Source organism: Mya arenaria, chromosome 15 (genome assembly GCF_026914265.1).
Source record: "Mya arenaria isolate MELC-2E11 chromosome 15, ASM2691426v1".
NCBI classification, from domain to species: Eukaryota; Metazoa; Mollusca; class Bivalvia; order Myida; family Myidae; genus Mya; species Mya arenaria.
In genome coordinates this window covers 34669075-34693593 of record NC_069136.1, presented here as the reverse complement: position 1 = coordinate 34693593, position 24519 = coordinate 34669075, and the positions used below count along the sequence as shown (strand labels likewise).

The 24519-nt window shown below is 34.2% G+C and overlaps 1 protein-coding gene across 1 annotated transcript; it reads left to right on the top strand.

The window, feature by feature from the left end:
* Nucleotides 1–205: 205 nt before the first annotated feature.
* Nucleotides 206–24235, top strand: LOC128219794 (ras-related C3 botulinum toxin substrate 2-like). The gene is made up of 7 exons (XM_052927809.1): nt 206–343; nt 7943–8011; nt 8990–9179; nt 11582–11696; nt 14283–14400; nt 15860–16020; nt 18223–24235. The coding sequence occupies exons 3-7, from the start codon at nt 9052–9054 to the stop codon at nt 18298–18300; spliced, it is 600 nt and encodes a 199-aa protein (XP_052783769.1). The 5' UTR covers nt 206–343; nt 7943–8011; nt 8990–9051; the 3' UTR covers nt 18301–24235.
* The last annotated feature ends 284 nt before the right edge of the window (nt 24236–24519 follow it).

The window sequence follows — 24519 nt, the reverse complement described above, 5'->3', positions numbered from 1 at the left end:
TTCGTTTTGAGAAATGGTTGAAAAGTTCTGCTTCCTTTTATAGTTCCCATTCTCGTTCACCAGAGTGATGATGCTATGCGTTAGATTTATCCTTATCAAACCTCTGGTGAATAAGAATGATAGTTCTATGCGGTGTGATATTTCAATCTTAACCATTTTGAAATGACCCCTTAGCAATAGTTTTTCCGGTGATGCTGAGCATCCCATTGGAAGCTATTTTTAGAAACATCAATTAGTGCAATGTGAGTGTTTGACTGATGGAAAACAAAGTGAAATTTCATATTATTCTTTGAAGAAAATGGCTCTTTGTTGAAAACGATGTCTGGTTATATAACTACTTAAGGTAATTTTGTTATCATTTTTGTGGGTAATCATACAACGAGCGAGCGTTTAGGCGATGCCGGGTGCCTGCTTCACAGACTGTGGAAGAAAATGGCTGCAGTCTGCACTCTGATTCTTACACTCCTGAATGAGTCACGTCGACATTAATTTCAAATAATTAATTCGTGCATTTAAGGACATACAATCATTTTGATCGACTACTTGCAGGTTGATATTTTGTTCATTTATTTATCAAACTAAATGCTTTAGAAAAAAAACAAGTGATCTTTTTTACAGGTAGAGGTTAAACTGTTAAAAATTAATAACACATTAATTTATCAGACTGGTTAAATGTACAGACACCAGAATGTATCATGCAAAGCCACATTTTGGACCGTTTATGGCATGGTACATATAAAAATGGCTTTATAAGTACTTTTGATCCAGGATGTTATATTTGATAAGAGAGAAGAGTGGATTTTGCAGATTTGGAATTCACGAAGCGCAAGACAAGTGAAAATCAAACTCTTTAAAAATCCAGTAGAGTCGAATATAACAGTACTGACCAAAAACCATTACTAATAACCCTTTTATTACAAACATTACTGGTTAAATCTCTTAAACCCTTTTATTACAAACATTACTGGTTAAATCTCTTCAAGGCCACACACCGCATTTTCATAAATGCCATTTTAATGATGCACCATTATTTTTTTATGTTTTATGACGTCATTTTAACATCGCACAATGATCCATTTATAATGTGAGGTAAGCAGGGAGGAATACAATGGAATAAATTTCCCCATATAAACAAAGCTAAATATCATTAAGTCAAGGGTTATAAAAGATGGGAATCTTTACATTTTACGAAAAATGTCCACGCACGGTTCATAAACAAAATTTATATTAATGCAAATTTATCAATTTTTTTATACATGTATATGCTATTGCTGTTTTCAGTGCAAAGAATTTTCAAAACTGCATCTAAGCACAACAACCTGGCTTGTTTGTCCAGACAGTAGAAGAAATCTGTCAAAACACACAGTCGGTTTAAAAAGCCTTTTAATACTTGCCAATTTTTGGTAATTTCAAATGTTTTTTAAAAATAGAATCAGGTATTATCTCAATAGTTTCCGTGTTGCTTCAATTTTGAAAACAAAAAGCCAAGCACTGTTCGACCCCCAGTACTTTTTCACGAAGTACTATTGTACTATCGTATATATATCACAGCTTGTTGAAGATAGACCAATATTATCTTAACAATTTCAATGGGTGAATATTAAGACCATCCAGAATATTTGATGCTACCATAGATTGAAAGTAAAAGGGAATGATTTGATCATTGTGAAGAACACAGATCTATGTAAAAACAATCTTAACTGAACATATGATGATGGGCAAGTGTAATTTTTTTATCAAATGTACATGATTTCGGCTTCAGTTAAATGGATTATATATTGAGGACAAAAAATTATAATAATAATAAGATATATTGCCCCATTTTCTCAAAAAATCTTAAGCATAATGCACCAGTCAATTGTAACCACGCTCCCCCCTTCCCCCCCCCCGGTCCGGGGAATAGCGTGGACTTTTACTTTTGGTCCAGCCAACCCAAGGTAAATTCCCGCCCTGCGGGGACGAACAGAATCCCTGCTAAATGCCCCCGCACCCAAGGGACCCTAGATTAGGCCCAATTACCGCTTTATTTTTGCGAAGACAAAACCACCACATTCACCCGTCACTGCGGGGCCACCTTGAAGGTAAAAACATGGCCCTTTTACCTGGCTATCCCCGGTATACCCCGGGACTTGGGGGGCTGTGGTTACAATTGACTGGTGCATAACTCACTTAAGTATCTTATTTCAGTTAGCAAAATTACTGATTTAAATATGATATTATAGTTCTTGTTCTACAAAATTTAAGGTAGTTTATCTTATTTATCTAAAATAATATTTCCTATAAAAGCCTTAAAACTCTTCAAAAGGAGATTATAACACAATTAATACCAAATCAAAAATAGTGTTCTGAGCTTGATCCTGAACATTATAAGGAACTTAAGATTTTTCAAGAAATTTGGGCATGGTAGGGTCGGGTAACCTGAAATCAACTTTTTTTTAATCCTTTCCATGGACATCTTGAAAATTATGATGATACAAACCCACCATGCTAGCCAGAAAGCAGAGCAATTATTTTCCTACCACTGAGCAAGGAAGCAACCAGGAATAATAATTAGTAATAACTACTCATTCTTCTATCTTGTAAATCATTATTTTATCATAATCCTAATGAGCTGGGACTTACTCTGCTTGGATTACAGTTATTGTTTTGATTGTAGTGGATGAAACAATAATGACGATGAAACATAAATTTCTACAATTTTTCAATAGTTGTGCCATTCAGAACACCTCAGCCATTTTCCATCGAAAACAACCTCAGATGTATACTGTTATATCAGTATAAGTAGTTTGTAAATTTTAAATACAGTAGAACCTCGCTATGTCGGCGTCGGATAAGTCGACTTTCCGGTTACATCGACTTTTTTTTCCGGTCCCGAATTTATTCCTTCTTATTCTATATAAAATAAATCTGTTTGTGTCGAGTTTTTTATCTCGACTTTTTCGCTATGTCGACCTCGTTTTTCAGTCCCAGTGGTCGAATTTCACACATTTCCTATGTTCTTTATGTCGAACTGTAGATCAAGACGTAGGTGTGAAAATATTCATGACGGTTTGCGGCATGTCGCAAAATACTGTGCGTGACAATATAACAAGCTGTCATAATTGGGGGATACAAAAATGTAATTGGTAAGTGCGAATAATTAAAGTTGTTTGTTTATGTATTTAATTAAAGAGACATTTATTGCTCAAGCTCTTTGGTATTGTATAAAACATGAACGTTTTATTGATTCGATATCAATCCCGAATGGGAACATCGTACAATCCAACTCAAACGTGTTGGGATTGTTGATATTTTTTGTAATTCGGATGAGTAGAGTTTTCGTTATCTCGACTTTTTTCACTAGGTCCCGAAAAAGTCGACATAACGAGGTTTTACTGTAATAGTATTAATTTATTGTAGTGTTTCTATTATGTATGAAAAGTGTTTAAATTGATTACTAGTGAAGTGTATTATTGCATAAATGATAAAGATTCCCGAGAGCAAAGTCTTTCAGTTTAACTGCACGATTGAAGTTACTACACGATTTACTTGCAGCGTAGTTAATTGTTAGATTTCTGGCATTGTTAACCTTCCATATACATCTAAGTTTGTTTTTTCGATGGAGAATGGCCTAGGTGTTCCGATAGTATTAGTGCTTGACATATTTTTGGGCCCTAGTAACTAAGCCAATTTTGTCCTAAGAGTTCTAATGTTCTCCATTAGGTGATTTCATACTTGCCCAGTTATTTGTCCGAGGTCAGCTGTATTAATTTTGCCTTCGCCCTTTTGAATTAAGTGGGGCAAATCATAAGGTACTAAAGGAGTGTTAAAACAAAAATATCAAAAGCTGGAGAACCTTCAGCAAATGTTTATATTTGCTCAAATATCGTCTTTGAAGACCACAATTTTCATAAGCATTTATAACAGGATTGGGAATGAATTACAACTGAGGTGTTGTGTGATTGGTTAATTGACTTTATCATGTGATGTTATCAATGTATCCTTTAACAGGTTAAGATATGCACCACCTTTGTTAAAAGTCAAGGTGGCTGTGTGGACTAGCCTGGTGTTTTCTATTTATTTCTTGACTTTACTCCTGTAGTTTCAAACTACCACTTAAACAAATTACTTTGTATGTTTTAACTGTATTTTTTTCTGCAATTTCGATATCAGCATAGAGTAAAATATTGATCAAGTAAGTGTTTTCAGATGCATTACCGGGAAACTAACTTTTGATCCAAAAACATGAGTGAGTCACTTAAATGCAGCTTGGTATTTTTTTATATGACTAAAGATTGAACATTCTCATGAACAGTTACTGTTAATTTGTCTATATAATTAACAATTGATCAAAATAAAGCCTCACAGATTGTTTCCAATGATAGATTATTATGATTTTGAGGCAGATATCCAATCCCTTCTAATTATGCATCAGTGTCAGAGCAAACATGATGATCTCAAATTTAATGATCTCTTTTGCTTGAATTTACTGGAAGTGGTTAACTTAAACATATGTTTCCGAAACTCACATGATTTGTGGCAGAAAATTTGCTGAAGGTAGCAAAGGCCTCGGTCTTAGGCTCATGCAGTGTCTCTGATAACAAGAAAATTCTTTTGATTTGGCTTCAGATAGCAGCCCAGTGTCTGCTAGAGATGGTGCTGTGTTTTCCAAGGTGAAACACTCCAGGTTGCCTTGAAAAAATGTTGTACCGGGTTAATATACATGTAATATAAATTATTTTAAGAGGTTTTGGACAAGCCAAGCAGACAACAGTTTGATACTGACATGACCAAAGCAGTCAACAGTTTAATAATAATAATAACAAGTATAGTATTCTAAATTGTTTTAGTAGGTGATTTTATAGTAAAGAGCTAGTAGGACAAGTTGAGAGATACTGCTGTTAGGTACATATTAAGATGAAGTAATTAAGTGCCGGTTTTATGGCGTATGTGGTAAATGTGTTCTCACCACAGGACAGATAATAGGACTTAATATAAAACGGACGTAACAGTTGTAAAATGTCTGTTTTGCACTAAGCCCTCTAAAAATATGGCTTACAAAGTAATGTACCTTGATTGATTTAAAACAATTGTAATTAATTAAAGAATATCTAGAACATCTATAAATGCTTGTGCAAGTTTTTAGGAAAACTTCAATTGAATAGACATAACTATATAACTATACCTGCTGTCTAGGGGATCTGCTGCAGTCTACAATTATTGTGGTGTGGCAAAGTGCCTTGAATATTCCCCCCCCCCCCCCTCCCATTTTTTTTTAAATAATTGATAAAAAATATAAGAAATCAAAATGTGGCACAAGACTGTTCGTAAACATGGATGAAGGAACTTCAAGACTGTCCGTAAACATGGATGCAGGGTGTGTTGCGTCTGAACTCAGACTTCAAGACTGTCCTTAAACGTGGATGAAGGGCGTGTTGGGTCTGAAATTAGACTTCATGACTGTCCTTAAACATGGATGAAGGGCGTGTTGGGTCTGAACTCAGACTTCAAGACTGTCCTTAAACATGGATGAAGGGCACATTGGGTATGAACTCAGACTTCAAGACTGTCCTTAAACATGGATGCAGGGCACATTGGGTCTGAACTCAGACTTCAAGACTGTCCTTAAACATGGATGAAGGGCGTGATACTGAACTCAGACTTCAAGACGGTCCTTAAAAATGGATGAAGGGCGTGTTGGGTCTGAACTCAAACTTCATGACTGTCCTTAAACTTGGATGAAGGGTGTGTTGGGTCTGAACTCGGACTTCAAGACTGTCCTTAAACATGGATGAAGGGCACATTGGGTCTGAACTCAGACTTCAAGACTGTCCTTAAACATGGATGAAGGGCGTGTTGGGTCTGAGCTCAGACTTCATGACTGTCCATAAACATGGATGAAGGGCATGTTGGGTCTGAACTCAGACTTCAAGACTGTCCTTAAACATGGATGCAGGGCACGTTGGGTCTGAACTCAGACTTCAAGACTGTCCTTAAACATGGATAAAGGGCGTGTTGGGTCTGAACTCAGAATTCAACACTGTCCTTAAACATGGACGAAGGGCGTGTTGGGTCTGAAAAAGTTGAACTGGCAAAAATTATGTTTCAAATACTATCTTTTACAATTTTACAATTTTTCTGTCAAAAATAACTAATTATTTATGACATTTAAGAATTTGCTTATCTGAGGCTGAGTCTAAAACTGAAGACTAGACTGCTTGTAAACATTTGGATCCAGAAGTCTTACAGGTTGTTTTTGACTCATCTCTGATGATCTTGACTGTCATTGCTAATATTAGTAATAAAATCAAGGTGTACATTATCAGGTAGTTCGGAGTTGTGTTGTATAGTATGGCTACTTGTTCTAGCTAATTGTTCTGCGTATGATGTGGATATTTTAGGTAACTCCGGGTTGTTGTTTTTCTTGAGTGATTTTTTAAGTTGATATTCTTTTAGGTCACCTCACATGATGCCTGCAATGTTTCAGGTACACATAGCCTAAAATGTTGCCTGTGATGTTTCGGGTACACCAAGCGTAAAATGTTGCCTGTAATGTTTCAGGTACACATAGCGTAAAATATTGCCTGTAATGTTTTGGATAAACATACATAATATTGCCTGTAATGTTTCGGGTACACATATAGGGTTAAATATTGCCTGTAATGTTTCGGGTTAACATAGCGTAAAATATTGCCTGTAATGTTTTGGGTAAAACATAGCGTAAAATATTGCCTCTAATGTTTCGGGTAAACAAAATGTAAAATATTGCCTCTAATGTTTCGGATAAACATAGCGTAAAATATTGTCTGTAATGTTTCGGGTAAACATAACGTAAAATATTGCCTGTAATGTTTTGGGTAAACATAGGCTAAAATACTGCCTGTAATGTTTTGGGTACACAGAGTGTAAAATGTTGCCTGTAATGTTTTGGGTACACATAGCTAAAATGTTGCCTGTAATGTTGTTTTGGTACGCATAAAATGTTGCCTGTAATGTTTCGGCTACACATAGCGAAAAATGTTGCCTGTAATGTTTTGGCTACACATATCGTAAAATATTGCCTGAAATGTTTCTGGTACACATGATGCAAAATGTTGCCTGTAATGTTTCGGGTACACATGTTGCAAAATGTTGCCTGTAATGTTTCGGGTACACATGTTGCAAACTGTTGCCTGTAATGTTTCGGGTACACATGTTGCAAAATGTTGCCTGTAATGTTTCGGGTACACATGTTGCAAAATGTTGCCTGTAATGTTTCGGGTACACATGTTGCAAAATGTTGCCTGTAATGTTTCGGGTACACATAGCCTGTCATGACACTGGTAAACATTCATATCTGTATCATTCTTAATTTTCTTAATGTTGAACCCTGATATATTTAATTCTTTTTGCATAAAACAAACCACAATACATGTACATGTATATTAAACTTGTGCAATAAAATAATTGCTTTGTTGAAATAGCAATAAAGAAGAAGGTAACAATTCTTTGCCAGTCTAGTCTAATTATTTAATTATGATGTAAGCTTCTGTAGGAAACAGGAAGGCATGATTTACATATCGGGAACTCATGTTAATGGAAGACATGATTGGTCTCAATAGTTATGTTATAATGTCTGCAAGAAAGTTTTTTGTGAATGATTATTAGTTTTTTGTGAATGATTATTAAAATGACTTAGAATTCACACATGTGCAGGATTGGATGAATTAATGTGAGCTTAAGATTATTGTATGATTTAACCAGTATTTTGTCAGAATTGTTTTTAATTCATTGAGGGTATTGTATAAAGCACTAATGATCAAGTAAATAACTACGATCAATGATCACTTTCAGTTAAGCGAATGTTTCATCAGTAAATTCAGCCATATTAATTTCATTTGAAATTGTAAAATAATCCTTCCTTCCCCAGGTGCACGGTTTGATATATGCTGTATTTTAAGAGATGTTTTTGCTCTTCACACAGGGAGATAGTTATCGTGTGTAAGCAGAGGCCGCCCCTACGCTGATAAGCCTGCAGGCTGGGCACCAAAATGTAAGATTTTGTTATAATTTAAAGATGGAATTTAATTTTCATCTTTAGTCAATATGATGCTAATATGCATCATTGACTTTCATTAAAAATTATGTCTGTGGCATTTTCTAACTTCACTTAAAGTTTAGTATCTCGCTGGTCCTATATGATATAATATCTAAAATGTTTAATTTTCATAGATTGTATGTGATAAACTTATTCTTTTTTTTACATTTGAATATGTTTTTTTTTTAAAAGTTGATTTAAGTAAAATGTTTAATGAATACTCACCCTAAAATAATATATAACACAGATTTCCAATATGACAAACACTGCATACCACCTCTAATGTGGTTTGATGTTTATATTAAATTTTCATCTCTAAACTGTAAGATTTAATTTGTTCTTTTATTCAATACATTTATTTTATTATTTATAACTTTTTTATGTTGACTGGCTTAAAATCCTGGCATCTTAGTTATACTTTGTATCATGAACCTCATTTTTTTAGTAAACCATTGCTATTACCAAAAGCAAAAGATTGAGTGAATGAAATGCTGAATGTAAAATGGCAAGAATTATGAGGCCGGGGCCTATATTGACCAACATCCTGAGACTTAAGACATATTCAATAAGCGCCTTATGTAATAACAATTTTCAACTTAGTGAAATATTGCCTTTTGTCTAATTTGAATTCTAAGAAAACAAACAATGTTTGTACACCAAGAATATGAAAATAAGCAAGAAAATGGTCTATACAATTATATGCATATGAATAAATCTGATGAAAAGTAGCGGGTATTTAATAAAACTGATTTTGTAACATGATAAAAAATTACGAAATTCTCATTAAGTTGAAAATATATAAGATGCTAATGGAATATGGCCCCTGATCTACAAATTGTCCTTTTGTTTCATAACATCTTTGTCTTGAGTTCCCAACTGAGATTTAAGATGTTTGTGAATTGGCCCTGCTCAATGTTACCCGTCTTATTTCAGTTAAGACGGGTGCGTGCGAAACCAGTTTAGCCGCCAAGCTGGAGCAGACAAGGTTTTACGGGATGGAGAACAACATGGCCCAGGGTCGGCCAATCAAGTGTGTTGTTGTCGGGGACGGCACCGTTGGCAAGACTTGCATGCTCATATCGTACACGACGGACAGCTTCCCCGGAGAATACGTACCCACGGTGTAAGTCTAGATCAGAGAAGTGAGAATCCAGATCACTAGGAATAAGTGGCAGGCATATTTTATGGATTATGAAACTGAATTGTATGAGAGGACAGTGTTTTTTCTTCCACCTAAAACTAGTAAAAGTTGGGTCTCTATAAGTTTGAAGCAAATGTTTTTATTGAAATATTATATTTTGCACCCATTTGTTCATGCACTTTTTAAAAACTTTTACACAATAACAACACAATGACACAACTTAGTCAGTGAATGCTTTAAGTGTTCAGGTCTTGAATTAAGCACTCACAGTCACTCGCAAAACCCAAGTGAAAATTGGAAAATGTGAGTTGAGTTTTGTGGGTGCAAAATCTCGGAAAAATGTTGACTTTGAATTTGCCTTCTTTCTTTTTTCGATAAATACAAATTACATGAAGATGTATTCTCAAGCGACTGGTATTGCTTGTTCAAATTTTAGGCGGAAGTATTTGGCTAAAACCTATGTCAGTTGGAGGCACAGTGAGTCTATCATTGTAAAAAGCAAACAAATCACAAGTTTTTCACAAATGGATACTTAAAATTTGATGACAGCTGATGGCGATAATCAAACTTGTCCGACAAAGAAGTGACTATTAGTGAGAAGAATCTCTGCATTACATTGGAACGTCTGCAAGATGTTTTGGGCAGACTGTGTACCAGACTTTCTCAATATGTGTTTTATGTTTACGATATAATGGCTTTAGAAGGTGAATTGTTATGGCACAGAAACCATTGTTTTGTTTTTAATAGATAACAAAACAAATGGGATAACAAAAAAAAACAAGCTTGTGTGAGGTGAAATTTTCAGCACAATTTTTCCTTGAATTCCAGTCCTGCTGTTGTATGTTTGCTACACCACCAACATCATGATGGTTGGTATGGCCGTCAGTCTTAGATTATACACTTAATGCTTATGATAGTCTCAATGAATCTGTCGATGAAGCTGATCTTTTACAGTTTTGACAACTACCGTATTATATCATGTATAGGACGCTAGCATAGATAGGACGCAGGCAAAAAAATAGTTGAGAAAAACAGGTAAAAACCCTTAATATATAAGATAGGACGCAGCGGAAAAATGGCAAAATCGGAGCCGAAAAATTGATGTTGGTAAAGTAATTAAAACATATATTGTAGTAAAAAAAAATGTATATAAGGCATATTTCGATAACTGTCTTGTGTATTTCGATAATTATCGTCGTATTTCGGTAATTTAACATTTCGGTAATTTAGTGTACACAACAATGATATAAGTCTTGACATTTTGAGAACATTCACGCATATTATAAGACTTCTACAAATGCTGTAATAGCACGCCTTCTGACTGACAGTCAACCGTTGCAACCGTTGCAATAGTTCCGACATATGCCTTCTGAATGACAGTCAACCGTTGCAACCGTTGCAAAACTGTGTATCGTCAAAACTGATGATTGTTTTGATAAGGCTTGTCGCTGCGCGGAATAAACCATGTCAGGCATAATTAATGTGTGTCGGTAATTATCCTTGCCAGCGGAAGGCACGTCGGGTAAAGTGCGAACAAACAACCATACGGTATTACCATCGCAATAGTTCATTCTATTGATGTTTTTCTAATGACAGACAGCGGGTGTTTTTCACACCTTCGCACATTTGAAAAGATTTGATAGTGACAATAATGCTACTTTGCGTTATGCACATTCCTTTATTAATTTTTTAAAACAGTAACATACAACAAAATGTTTTATAAAATATCGAAACATTAAAATCATGAACAACGATTAATTGATATTTACCTCCTTTCACGATTTTCCGTTGCCGTTATAACTCAATCCAGTTAAATGCTGACTCACATTGAGTTTTTGTGAGTAGCGTCCCTTTTGTAAAAAAGTAAACACTCATGTTTGTTTTCAATTTTTTTATCAATAAATCATTTTAAAGTAAACATTCAATATATTTCTGCGTGTGTTAACTTGCGTGATTTTACCTGTCAGTTGTTCTCTTCGGTGACGCAGTACAGATACTTACTAATACCGCGTTCTTCCCCGGTCCGTTATTTTCGACCTGAAATGGACTTGGAAAAAAACAGATGAAATTCTAATAGCATAGAAAAGACGCAGGCAATTTTTAAGACGAGAATTGGGGGTAAAAAAGTGTGTCCTATGCATGATATATTACGGTACACAGCCAATATGATGGTGGACGGCAGAGCAGTCAGTCAGGATAGTTGTACTCAGTGATAATGATAGTCTCAATGAATGTCCTGTCAATGAAGCTGATCTTTTACAGTTTTGACAACTACACAGCCATTATGATGGTGGACGGTATATCTGTCAGGCCTTGTTAATATATTCAATACTAATTATTGTATATTGCATGAATGTCCTGTCAATGAAGCTGATCTTTTACAGTTTTGACAACTACACAGCCAATATGATGGTGGACGGCATAGCGGTCAGCCTCGGTCTCTGGGATACGGCTGGACAGGAGGATTATGACCGACTACGGCCTCTATCGTATCCACAGGTAAAAACTATCACCGTGCCCTGGGTTTTTATAGGATTTCATCCACCAATGATAATTACTGACTTAACAACAAAAGTCTATATTCAATCAAAGTCAAAAGCATTTATGTGTTTAGGGTTATTCAGTTCCAGTTATTCCAGTAATATGGTTACTTTTCTGTAAAAAATAATATTTTGTGTAACACATGTCATTATCAGAGTCACATTTGTAATTAGATACTTACAATTATAGTATAATAAATTAGGTAACAATTATTTTAATTGTAGTCCCATATGTAAAAAGGTAACAATTATATGAATCGTAGTCCCATATGCAATTGGATAACATTTATATTAATGGTAGTCCAATTTGTTATTGGGTAGCAGTTATATAAATCTAAGTCCGATATGTAAGTGGGTAGCAGTTGTATCAATCTAAGTCTGATATGTAATTGGGTAGCATCTAAGTCTGATATGTAATTGGGTAGCAATTATATTAATCTAAGTCCGATATGTTAGTGGGTAGCAGTTATATCAATCTAAGTCTGATATGTAATTGGGTAGCATCTAAGTCTGATATGTAATTGGGTAGCAATTATATTAATCTAAGTCCGATATGTAATTGGGTAGCAATTATATTAATCTAAGTCCGATATGTAATTGGGTAGCAATTATATTAATCTAAGTCCGATATGTAATTGGGTAGCAATTATATTAATCTAAGTCCGATATGTAATTGGGTAGCAGTTATATTAATCTAAGTCCGATATGTAATTGGGTAGCAGTTATATTAATCTAAGTCCGATATGTAATTGGGTAGCAGTTATATTAATCTAAGTCCGATATGTAATTGGGTAGCAGTTATATTAATCTAAGTCCGATATGTAATTGGGTAGCAGTTATATTAATCTAAGTCCGATATGTAATTGGGTAGCAGTTATATTAATCTAAGTCCGATATGTAATTGCATTCGGAGCTCCTCGGCCATTATTTTCAAAAACAACCTCGGATGTATTTGGACGGTTTACATACTCAAAAAGTGGTACGTTTAAGTCCGCTGCAAATAGATCGGGTAGTAATCGTATTTAGTAGTTAAACTTTATGACTTATCTCTTGTGAATCTTAATTAGGTTTGCAATAATACACTTCAATGGCAATCAATTTAAACCAAGAGCAATGAATACAACTCTTAAACACTACATTTAATTAATGATATTATTAAAAAAATTAAGGACTACTTCAACTGATCTACCGGCATACATACGAGGTTGTTTTCGATAAAATGGCCGAGGAGTTCCGAATGATGTAATTGGGTAGCAGTTATATTAATCTAAGTCCGATATGTAAGTGGGTAGCAGTTATATTGATCTAAGTCCGATATGTAAGTGGGTAGCAGTTATATTAATCTAAGTCCGATATGTAATTGGGTAGCAATTATATCGATCTAAGTCCGATATGTAATTGGGTAGCAGTTATAATAATCTAAGTCCGATATGTAATTGGGTAGCAGTTATATTAATCTAAGTCTGATATGTAATTGGGTAGCAGTTATATTAATCTAAGTCCGATATGTAATTGGGTAGCAGTTATATTAATCTAAGTCCGATATGTAATTGGGTAGCAGTTATATCGATCTTAGTTCCATTTGTAATCGGATGACAATGGTGGGAATAATATTGATATTAGTTCAATCTGTAATTCTACCATGAACTGCATGACATGGCAAAGTATTGTCATTTAATCCTGAAAAATGCCAAAGATAGTTCACATTCTTTTACTCTTGCAAGCTCAAGAAATTTGAGTTTGAAATAAAACTAAAATCCGTCCCATCAGTAATAAAACAAAGCATTAAAATGCCAAGTTTCGTGGTAATATGTGGATTTTTTTGGCTTGCTCGCTCTTCAAAGAAAAAAGCCAGATATCTCTGTCTAGGGTCTTTTTCCTTATATGGGCAGAAAAAGACCTGCAGTGTTGTATTGCATGTACATGAACCTTGGACATCACTTGAGAGGATAGGCAAATGTAAAGCAAGGCCCTTAACTTTGTATTAAATAATTGCAGGCCTAATTCTGCCATCTCACAGGTCAGAATATCGGACCCATTCCCAAAGCCAAAAATGTGTATTTTTTCCCAATTTCAAGAAAAAAAATCCCAAATGAGATGAATTCGCTGTAACAAAAGGCCTGTCTTCTCGACTAACACCATTGCCCCTTAGCCGGGGTTTTAGCGCAGGAAGAATTCATTCGGCACAATTGTTCAGTTACAATTATAAACGCATTTATCAGCGCCTTTGGATGACATTCATGGTTCTATACATTAATTTCAGAGAAATGTTGCCCAAAATGATGATTTTATTGAGTATTTTTATTCTCAATATTGCCAATTATTAGGCCTCTTGAAAAAAACTTCATCCTTAATTGACAAAAAAGACCTGAAATTTCTCCCCAAATCTGTAAATTTTACATTGCAAAATTTTCTCAAAATGGACAGAAAAATCTCGAATTGTCTAGTTATTCCCCTTGTTTGACTGAAAAACAAACAAACTTGCAATGGCACTCTGTGATATTCTTATTTCACGCACAATGGAACTATTATTTGTATATTTCAGACGGATGTGTTCCTGATATGTTTTAGCGTAGTTAGTCCATCTTCACACGAGAATGTTGTCACAAAGTGGAACCCAGAGATTAAACATCATTGTCCCGACGCACCAGTTATAGTTGTAGGTGGGTATGTGCGATAAAGACAAGGAGAGGATAAATTTCAGGGTGGTAGAATTTGAGCTTCGATCATACCAGAATTAGGAATAAACCTGAGGGAGATTTTGGGGACTGTCTCCATATTTTAAGTAAATTGAGACTTTTCTCTATATTGACTACAGAAGAACATGGAAAATTTAATTATTTGAACCAGTCATAGTTGTAGGTGGGTATGTGTGATAAAGGCAAGTACAGGACAAACTTCAGGGTAGGAGTACAGAAATAGAATTCAGGCTTTAACATACCAAAACTAGGAATAAACCCGAGGGAGACTTTGGGGATTGTCTCCATATTGTAAGCAAATGGATAAATTTCTCCCTTTATTGACTACAGAAGAACATTTTTTTTCATGGACAATTTCATTATTTAAACATTAAGTACGAAACATATACAAGGCAAGCAAAATAACATTTTTATGTGCATACGTATTTAAGGTTTTCAATTTTCTAAAATATGAATGATTTTATAATCGTTCTAAAAAGTTCATAGTCTTGTATTTCGGTGGAAATAAGAAGCATCAATAACAGTTTCTGTCTGTAGAAACTTAAAAAGCATTTATGACAAAAGATTATCAACAGTAGAATAGGGTTTGATAGAAATGTCTCCCTATTTGGTGTACAATGTTTCTGTTTTAAAATCTCGTTTGAAATCTCTTGATAAAGGTATATGAGTAATATGCCTCTGATGTATGTTGAATCATATCCTGGCAAGTTGCCAAAAAATAGTGTTACAAATTATCATAAATTTAGAATTGCCATAGAGATGTATCTACAATATACAACAAGTTACTGAACTTTAAGAAAAAAAATGTAGGAAATGATAAAATTGGTGAGTTGTTTTTGTAATATTTTGATTTTAAGTAATTGGAGAGTATGGTTGTGTTGACCCCAAAACTAGCTATTGTATGACGACTTCCTGTTGTTCAAAAAACGAGATTTTCTACAATGGAAGATAAAATTTTATGGGAGAGAGCATCCCCGTTGTTTGTTTAAACTTAATTATTTTACAATGATTGTGAAACAAGTTATAACAACTTTATAGTGATCACTCTTTTTGGCATGATGTTATGCTGGAGTGTGGTCTTGTGTTGTGGGGGAAACCGGAGTACCCGAAGGAAACCCACTTGTCCAACCTGGTGACTACAAACCAAACTCACATGCGCCCAGGCTGGGAATCGAACCCATATCCCCGTAGTTGATCCATTAAGTAGACATGTTCTGCAGATGTTTGCTTGCAAAACCCATAAATTGGACCTTTAAAATAATCCCGTTATAATTAGATATTATCTCGTATTATGTCAATCCATGAAGTAGACAAGTGCTGCACATATTTGCTTGCAAAACCCCCTAAATTGGACCTTTAAAATCATCCCCTTATACTTAGATATTATCTCTCCAAGTTATAATCAGATCTCATCCTGTCATAGGTACGAAGATAGATCTGCGGGAGAACAAGGAGGCGATAGGCCAGCTGGCTCAACAAGGCCTGTCCCCAATCAAGCGTGAACAAGGCATCAAATTGGCCAACAAGATACGCGCATTCAAATACATGGAGTGCTCTGCTCTCACTCAACGAGGTCTTAAACAGGTAAGGTGGTTTAATATTATTCAGTTATTATGAGTTACTATTCTATTTAAATTTTTATGCTCCCATTTCATAGCATTTGGTGAACTGAGTGGACCATGTAACACACTGGTCCCAACATTACGAAAATATGTTGGTCAAATCTCAGTCTTAATTTTCCACATGGAATTAATGGTTATTAAAAATAATATATGTTTTTACACCTTTTATAACCATTTTTGATCATTGAATATGTTCATTTAAACCTTTGGTCTAGATTCCACGAAAAAAAATATTCTACACCCGAAAATGTACTTGAATACAATTCATTGTTTTTTTAACAGTTTATCAAGTATATTTTTTTGCTCTAGAATTCCTTTTCTTTCAAGTATTGACAAAATCTTATTAACACATTCTTTGAGGGAGTACAAATTTAAAACGTAGAAAAAATGCAAGATTTACAATCATGCTATGCTTTTGTCATAGTAAATTGAGTTGAGATTGAGAGTAAGATTTGACTATGAGCATTTTTGTGATATCAGGGCTCTCACTAGGCTGAAAAATTTGGGAGAAGTGACTTCTCCCTTCAGTCAATTTAGGGAGAAGTGGGGAGACTTTAGGGAGAAGTGATACTTTTCGCAACACCTGATAAAAAAGCTATGCCATACCACACACCTAAGTTTATATTCACATTCAAAATGATTGCTATAACTATATAAAATAATGTCTCATTTTTGGCTCAGCAAAAGTGAATTTGTCAATGTCACATAGTTTATCTCCAAATAGCATCTAAAATGAAATAAAAAACCAAGACAGCTAAGGATTTGAAACAATCACAATGACCTAATAAATGAACTGCCAATACAGTAGGGGAGGCGAATCTTATTTTGGTACGTTCGGGATAGGGTACGAATGTCACATTCAGCTATGCTGTTATTTACTTGTCTCTGGCTAAATAATTTTCAATATGCTGACATTTAAGGACCAAATGGCATTTAAATCACTGTCCTTGATGAAAACTTTACCAATACATAATGGGAGGTTGAAAAATTAATTAAATTAACTCGGAAAATTGTTCTGACAAAATGGCGATCTCGCCGACTTTTTGACGTCAAAAACAGGAGAAAATTACTGGAAGTAAACTCTACATAAAGCAAAAATCATTTTTTTTATCATGAACATTTCACTTAAACCAATAAAATATTGGTTGATACGTCATGTTATTGATTTTCTTAGCGCCACCTTGCCGATGGCCCGAGATGGCTATTACCGTCTGCTTCAAAGGCTACAAAGTTTAAAATGTCTTGCATTGTTTTTCAAAACATAAATCAATTACTTTTTTTTACTCATTTTAACGAACTTATATCATTTGATCAGGGTCTTCTCAATGTACATTCTGATTGGTTAACTTTCAATAGCTCCGCCTACTGGCGATGTTTCGGTAATTGGATGACACGGCCCAATTATCGGATTAAGAGATTACCAAATTTTATAAATGGCTAATTGCGATGTTTTGACTAATGGGATAGTGGCCAAATACTCGCTGATTGACAGATTTACAATGTGCTAAAATTTTCGGCGAAGTCAATGTCGCTTTGATGATACAAATGGGCGAAGTCTGGGAATTTTAGGCGACCACTTCGCCCAAGTCGCCCCCTCACGAGAGCTCGGATATTATGATTTTTAATAGGTTTCCATTCAATAACACCGACTGTCTTTGAAATATCAAGGCAGAAAGATTTGTAAACCCTATTGATTTAAAGTCTGAAGGTAAAGGTCACCGAGACTTTCAGATATACAATAGTTTTCCATCAATCTCTTAAGGATGATTGAGCCAATGGTGCGCAAATTTGACAAAGATGTTGGTCTTGACAGGTTAATGATCCCTATTGATTTTTAGGTAAAATGGTCAAGACGTTACCTTCAACATTTAAATGACACAAACTGAAACATGTCGAACCCCAGGGTCGTTCTATTTCAAAAGGAGGTTGAACTTGACCTGAAGATGACTCGTATAGATTTTTGTGTCAAAAGGTCAAAGGCGCAGTTATTTTTAGCAATTAAATGGTTTCCTGTCAAAAATAACTAAGCTTAGGGTCCTGAAATTCCAGCCCATGTTTTATATAGTTAGGAAAACCTTTAATTTGAAAGCAATAAAGGTGAATGCTATTGAATAAAAAAAATATGCAGACATATTTATTATGTGATTTATATTTTCATCTACAGGTATTTGAGGAAGCAGTTCGAGCAGTGATACATCCTCAGCCTTTGAGACCTAAAAACAAAACATGCCTACTGTTGTGAATCTGCTACACTGTGTCATGTTACTCATGTACATACTCTGATGAACGTGCGACTCTGTGTCAAGTTACTCATGTACATACTCTGGTGAACGTGCGACTATGTGTCAAGTTAGTCATGTACATACTCTGATGAACGCGCGACTCTGTGTCAAGCTACTCATGTACATACTATGGTGAGCGTGCGTCTGTGTCAAGCTACTCATGTACATACTCTAATGAACGTGCGACTCTGTGTCAAGTTACTCATGTACATACTCTTGTGAACGTGCGACTCTGTATCATGTATCATACACTGGTTAATGCAGATACAACTGAAAGACAACATAGACGTTTTTACTCTAGAAATGGTCATGCCGCAAGCTTTTTACACACATATGTATACAATAGGAAATTGTTGATCGGTATATTATCATCCGGTCAATCCAACAAGTATAGCCTGTATCACATGGATTTAAAATTCAATACCATGAAAATGATGGAAAGCAGAAACCGGTGGTTGCAGCCAAAGTAACACAATAGATGAGACAAAATATGGGATATTTCTTGTGACTGATCTACTACAGTATGTTGCAGCGATTTGTCACAAAGGATGCTTCCAGATAAACACAATTAGAATCTCTTTCAAAACTTTAAACGTTTTTGTTTGGAATGAACCTTGCTGTTTTACCAGAAAACCAAACTTATATTTCACCAAAATGTTTATATATATATAAAGACATTATTTTTGTCAAGATGTTTATTTAATAGCACTGCTTTTATTTATGAATGTATTTTTGCCTTCATTGTACATAGGTTGTGATATCAGCCAATCAGAATGCTTGTTTTGAAGCATTCTTTCCTCTTTTGCCAGTTGTAATTGTAAGAGTGATTTTCATTGGATAAGTGGTTGGCATATTTTAGCATTTTTCAGCAAAATTCGTATATATGTCTTGTATTGAAACATGTTTGATGGAAGGTTAAGTTAACTCCAAATATTTCATTTAATTAAGTCATCCTACAATGTATGTACAATTCAGTGAATTTTGGACGGCTGGTGACCCCGCACTATTTTGGTATCATTTGAAATAGTTTCATGTGTAGAAAAAGAATATTTAAATTTAAGTACTAAATTTGCACTATAAACAAAAGTAAGGCAAATTATGTTCGATTTCAGTTGAAATTAAGAACAAAAATACAAGCTAAAATTATTTTATCTATAATGTATTTTAAGTCATTTTAGTTGTTTTGTAATATCAGCAAATAGGACATTTTCAAACTCTACCAAAATTACACAGGGTCACCAGGTACCATATAAATGAACTTGATTGCAAATGGCACGATAAAATCACTAGCTTGATTGTACTTGAGATAACTTGAATCATTCTAAGATGCCCAATTAGCCGAAATATTTGCATCTTCATAGATGCTTTAAAGCTGTAGAAAATGTCATGTCACATTGGGTCTTTATATTTTAAACACAAATATGATTTCAAGCTGTAGCAAAAGGTCATATTGCATTGGTCCTTTATATTTTAAACACAAATATGCTTTCAAGCTGTAGCAAAAGGTTATATTGCATTGGTCCTTTATATTTTAAACACAAATATGCTTTCAAGCTGTAGCAAAAGGTCATATTGCATTGGTCCTTTATATTTTAAACACAAATATGCTTACAAGCTGTAGCAGAAGGTTATATTGCATTGGCCCTTTATATATTAAACATAAAGATGCTTACAAGCTGTAGCTAAAGATCATATCGCATTGGTCCTTTATATTTTAAACACAAAGATGCTTGCAAGCTGTAGCAAAAGGTTAAATTGCATTGGTCCTTTATGTTTTAAACACAAAGATGCTTACAAGCTGTAGCAAAAGGTTAAATTGCATTGGCCTTTATGTTTTAAACACAAAGATGCTTACAAGCTGTAGCAAAAGGTTAAATTGCATTGGCCCTTTATGTTTTAAACACAAAGATGCTTACAAGCTGTAGCAAAAGGTTATATCGCATTGGTCCTTTATATTTTAAACACAAAGATGCTTACAAGCTGTAGCAAAAGGTTAAATTGCATTGGTCCTTTATGTTTTAAACACAAAGATGCTTACAAGCTGTAGCAAAAGGTTATATCGCATTGGTCCTTTATATTTTAAACACAAAGATGCTTGCAAGCTGTAGCAAAAGGTTAAATTGCATTGGTCCTTTATGTTTTAAACACAAAGATGCTTACAAGCTGTAGCAAAAGGTTAAATTGCATTGGCCCTTTATATTTTAAACACAAATATGCTTACAAGCTGTAGCAGAAGGTTAAATTGCATTGGCCCTTTATATATTAAACATAAAGATGCTTACAAGCTGTAGCAAAGGGTCATATCGCATTAGCCCTTTATGTTTTAAACACAAAGATGCTTACAAGCTGTAGCAAAAGATCATATTGCATTGGGCCTTTATGTTTTTTAAAGCGCAATGGGCCAACGGGCCAACTCTTGTATCGTACAGTTGTTTACACATCAATATATAGTATAAGTAAAGTATAATTCTGAAGTTATTAATAGTTAGATTTCTCAGCGAAATTTGACATTCTTGATTTTTGCCATTATAACATAGTGTACATGTTGGTAGGGTGATCACATTGGCTTGTTTAAGCCCCTTGCTTTACAACATGATATTATTCATTGTAATGCTGTAAATGAAGTGTGTATTATCGCTTATTATAATACTTAAAGGGATGTAACTGTAGGGTTGATTTTACTTTAAATTGGCAAGAGTTACCTTTAGTACTTGCATAATAACTGGTGCCACTTATCATGAGAAGTGCAATATTGGTATATTTTAGGTTGTCTGTTGTTGTTTTTCTCAAAGAAAAAAACCTCATGGTATCGTCATACCCTAAGTGTTGTTGCGGTTGTAAGCGTTCAAAACTTTAATATTGCCTAGTTAGTTGTACCTTAAAAGCTGTTTGCAAGATATGAAAATGAAACCTTGTTCACATGGAACACAACTCTGGCTTTAATAACAATAAGTTATGTCCCTTTATGAAGACAAAATAACAGACAAACATTGTTATAGCTCCGCAGTGTTCTTCTTTAAGGATCTTTTACAAGATCGCATTTTGTGTTACAAAGGGTAATTTTGAACATTGTTATAAATTGTGTGACTGTATTTACGGAAATAATACATGTTTGTGGTTTCAAATAATTGTTATATTGTTTGATATCAAATATACTCTTTACTCGTGCACTGATTTATTTAAAACTTCAATGTTCGTTGATTAGGCTAAGGAAAAATCTTAAGATTATGTCTTTACAAGATTAAATGTGTGTTACTCTTTGCATTTATAGCGTTTTTCACTGTTTTACCAGCTATGTTTGTCGGATGGTAGAAACACACTTAATTCCATATTTATGTTAAATGTGTAGCTTGGCAGATTCAGTCGAATGGCTTGGCAGACATATAGGAATCTTTACCAAACTTTGTCGCATTTTTTTTCGCATAATATCTTAACTGAAGCTCATCAAAAGCACATTCATACAATTAAATCAACAGTTATTTTTTTTCCCGCTCTTTAACTCAAACATTATCCAATCATTACTAAACATGTTTACACTCTTTTATGGGAACATTTCTCATCCAAATTTGATAGAAAGCCTGTTCTTAGCCTATGAGTAATGGCCCTTAAATTTTCAAAATATGATTGATCCTCGTTTTATTCATTTCTTGTCCAATATTTAGCGAACTTGATAGATGTATGTTTAGACATAATATACCATGTAAGTTTGATTCTCTGCAAACATGCCACCTCGCAACATACGCTTTTTGTAATAGTAATTAGTGATTTTTCAAATTTTAATCGTTAAATAAATATACCAATATATGAAACACATACACATGTAGTATGCATGTTAGTAAGATGTTTTGATATGAGTAAGTGCATACCAACGCAAACTGAACTTATCTGAACTTAACATGTTGGTGCTTCTTCTTAGAAAAGATAATTATTGATGGATGTGGATACTTATCTCTGATTTGCCTAAGAATACAAACTGTAATTTTACGATTATGTTGATATTGTGTTGGTATTACCAGGGTTTATAAGGGGTGCATAACTGAGAAATGTATGGCTTTTACTTTTTATACCTAGTCATTGTGTTGTAGTATTTATATTCCAGAAGCTTTTAGTTTTTTTCCCAAAGACATTTACATTTTTGTATGAAACTTTTTAAGTTATACTTTGTGTTCGTTTTAAGTTTGATTATTCGATAAATAAGGAGAGCTATATTACTCGCCCAAGGCCTAGGCGTTATCATCAGCATCACACGTTGGTCAAGCTTGTGTATGTAAGCAACAATATCTCAGCAGATACATCATGAATTGCATTGCAACTTTAGTGTTCCCAACTATCCATCCTACTTAATAAATGAAGTAAAATAAATGTTTCTTGAATATAATGCAAATTATGGACCTTTATTACTCCATTTACAAAATCTGGTTGAGGTTTGGTATGTAAGCACACATAGGTTAATATCTCAGCAACAACTTGATGTATTGCTTTGAGATTTTTAACAATGCTACTCAACCATTCAACATACTTAATTAACAAAGTAAGATAACTCAGACTAAGAAATTCTGTTAAAAGTTTTGTATGGTCAAATGTCACCACATTAACTCGATTATAATAATGTCAGCAAATATATCATGTTTTGCATTGAAATTATATACAAAGGCCCCAAACATCCAACCTTCGATAACTCTATTTGAATGTATCATAAATTTTGCCCATTTATTATTCAAAAAAGAATTTAAGGTTTTTGGGTATGATCTAATGTAAAATACTGTGATATGTGTATGTATCACTTAAACTTTGCATTCATAAAACATAAAAGTGGCGGAATAGTCGAGGGTAGCTGTCTCTGTGACAGCTCTTGGTTTTCTGCCATTTTACTTGCTATACATGTACTTGTAATGAGGAGACTGTCTGTGAGGGATGATTTTAGTTCGTGAGTTTTTTAAATTAAACATGCTGATGTATTGTCAAAGACTTGGCATCGTAATCATTGAGCACAGAAACATGAATGTTGGTCAAAACTTGTATCCATTAACTATTTGGCATTTGGGAGACTTGTATCAAGTCCCATAATTCTTACTTGCTTAGATGAGTAATGTCCCTTGATTGACTGAACAGAAAGTTGCGCATTCATCTGCTTGTGCAGTTCTTGTTTAAATACGCATTTCTAATGTAAGAATCTTCAAGGAAATGAATATATACAGAGCTCTTGTGTAGGATTCAAAAGGAACACGGAAAATGTCTTTTCATCCATACTAAAAGTAGTAGATATCTCATTCCCGTTTTATTGTCAAAATGCTACTTAAATGAAGTATATAATTTTTTATAAACTTACCTTTGAATAAAAATGGCTATTTTAGACTGATACATTAAGATATGTCAATGGCTATTTTACTACCACACTGTATTTTATATTTTTATGTTTCAGAACAGTTTACTTTTCAAAGATTAAAGCCTAATTTGGAGCCAATTTTACCTAACTGCATTGTCAGAACTGTTTTAGCCATCAAAATGCACACAAACTCTTGCACTCTCTTTGCTGGTATTATGAGATTTTTCATATAGAAAACCCCATGTTAGAAGCTTCAATGATTCAAATATGGCTGACCGATTTAATCAATCTACATCTGAACGTGTAGAACAACGGAGTAAGTCAATCAGCCGTTCGTATTCGATGATGTTTTTTTTAAAGATGTTTGATAACCTGGTATCTTAAATGCAGCATGACTTATATTTGCTATAGCAGAATAACATAGATTTCGACATATTAAGTCAGTTTAGCATGAGTTGAAGGTAAAATTTCGTAATTCCTTAAAACCATGATTTATGTCTGTATGTATGTTATACAATATGTATTCTTTGACATCTCAATGCATGACAAATAAAGGTCTTTGAAATCCGTACAGAGTGTTCGTCCATTCATTGGGACATTTTAAGCCGAACTGCAAGTAAATTCTCATTTTCATGACCACCTAAACATAACAAATCTACTTGCCATATATTTTTATGAACCATGACCTATAACAATTTACAAAGATATTTCAAATTTACCAATGGTCAACAGTTGCTCTTAGGAGGTTTGCTTGTTTGTCATAGAAATATACAAGTGAACACATTTAAAATATTCTTGTCCGAATTCAAGTCACTGGATTGTGGTATTTTTTATGTAGCATCGACAATACAAC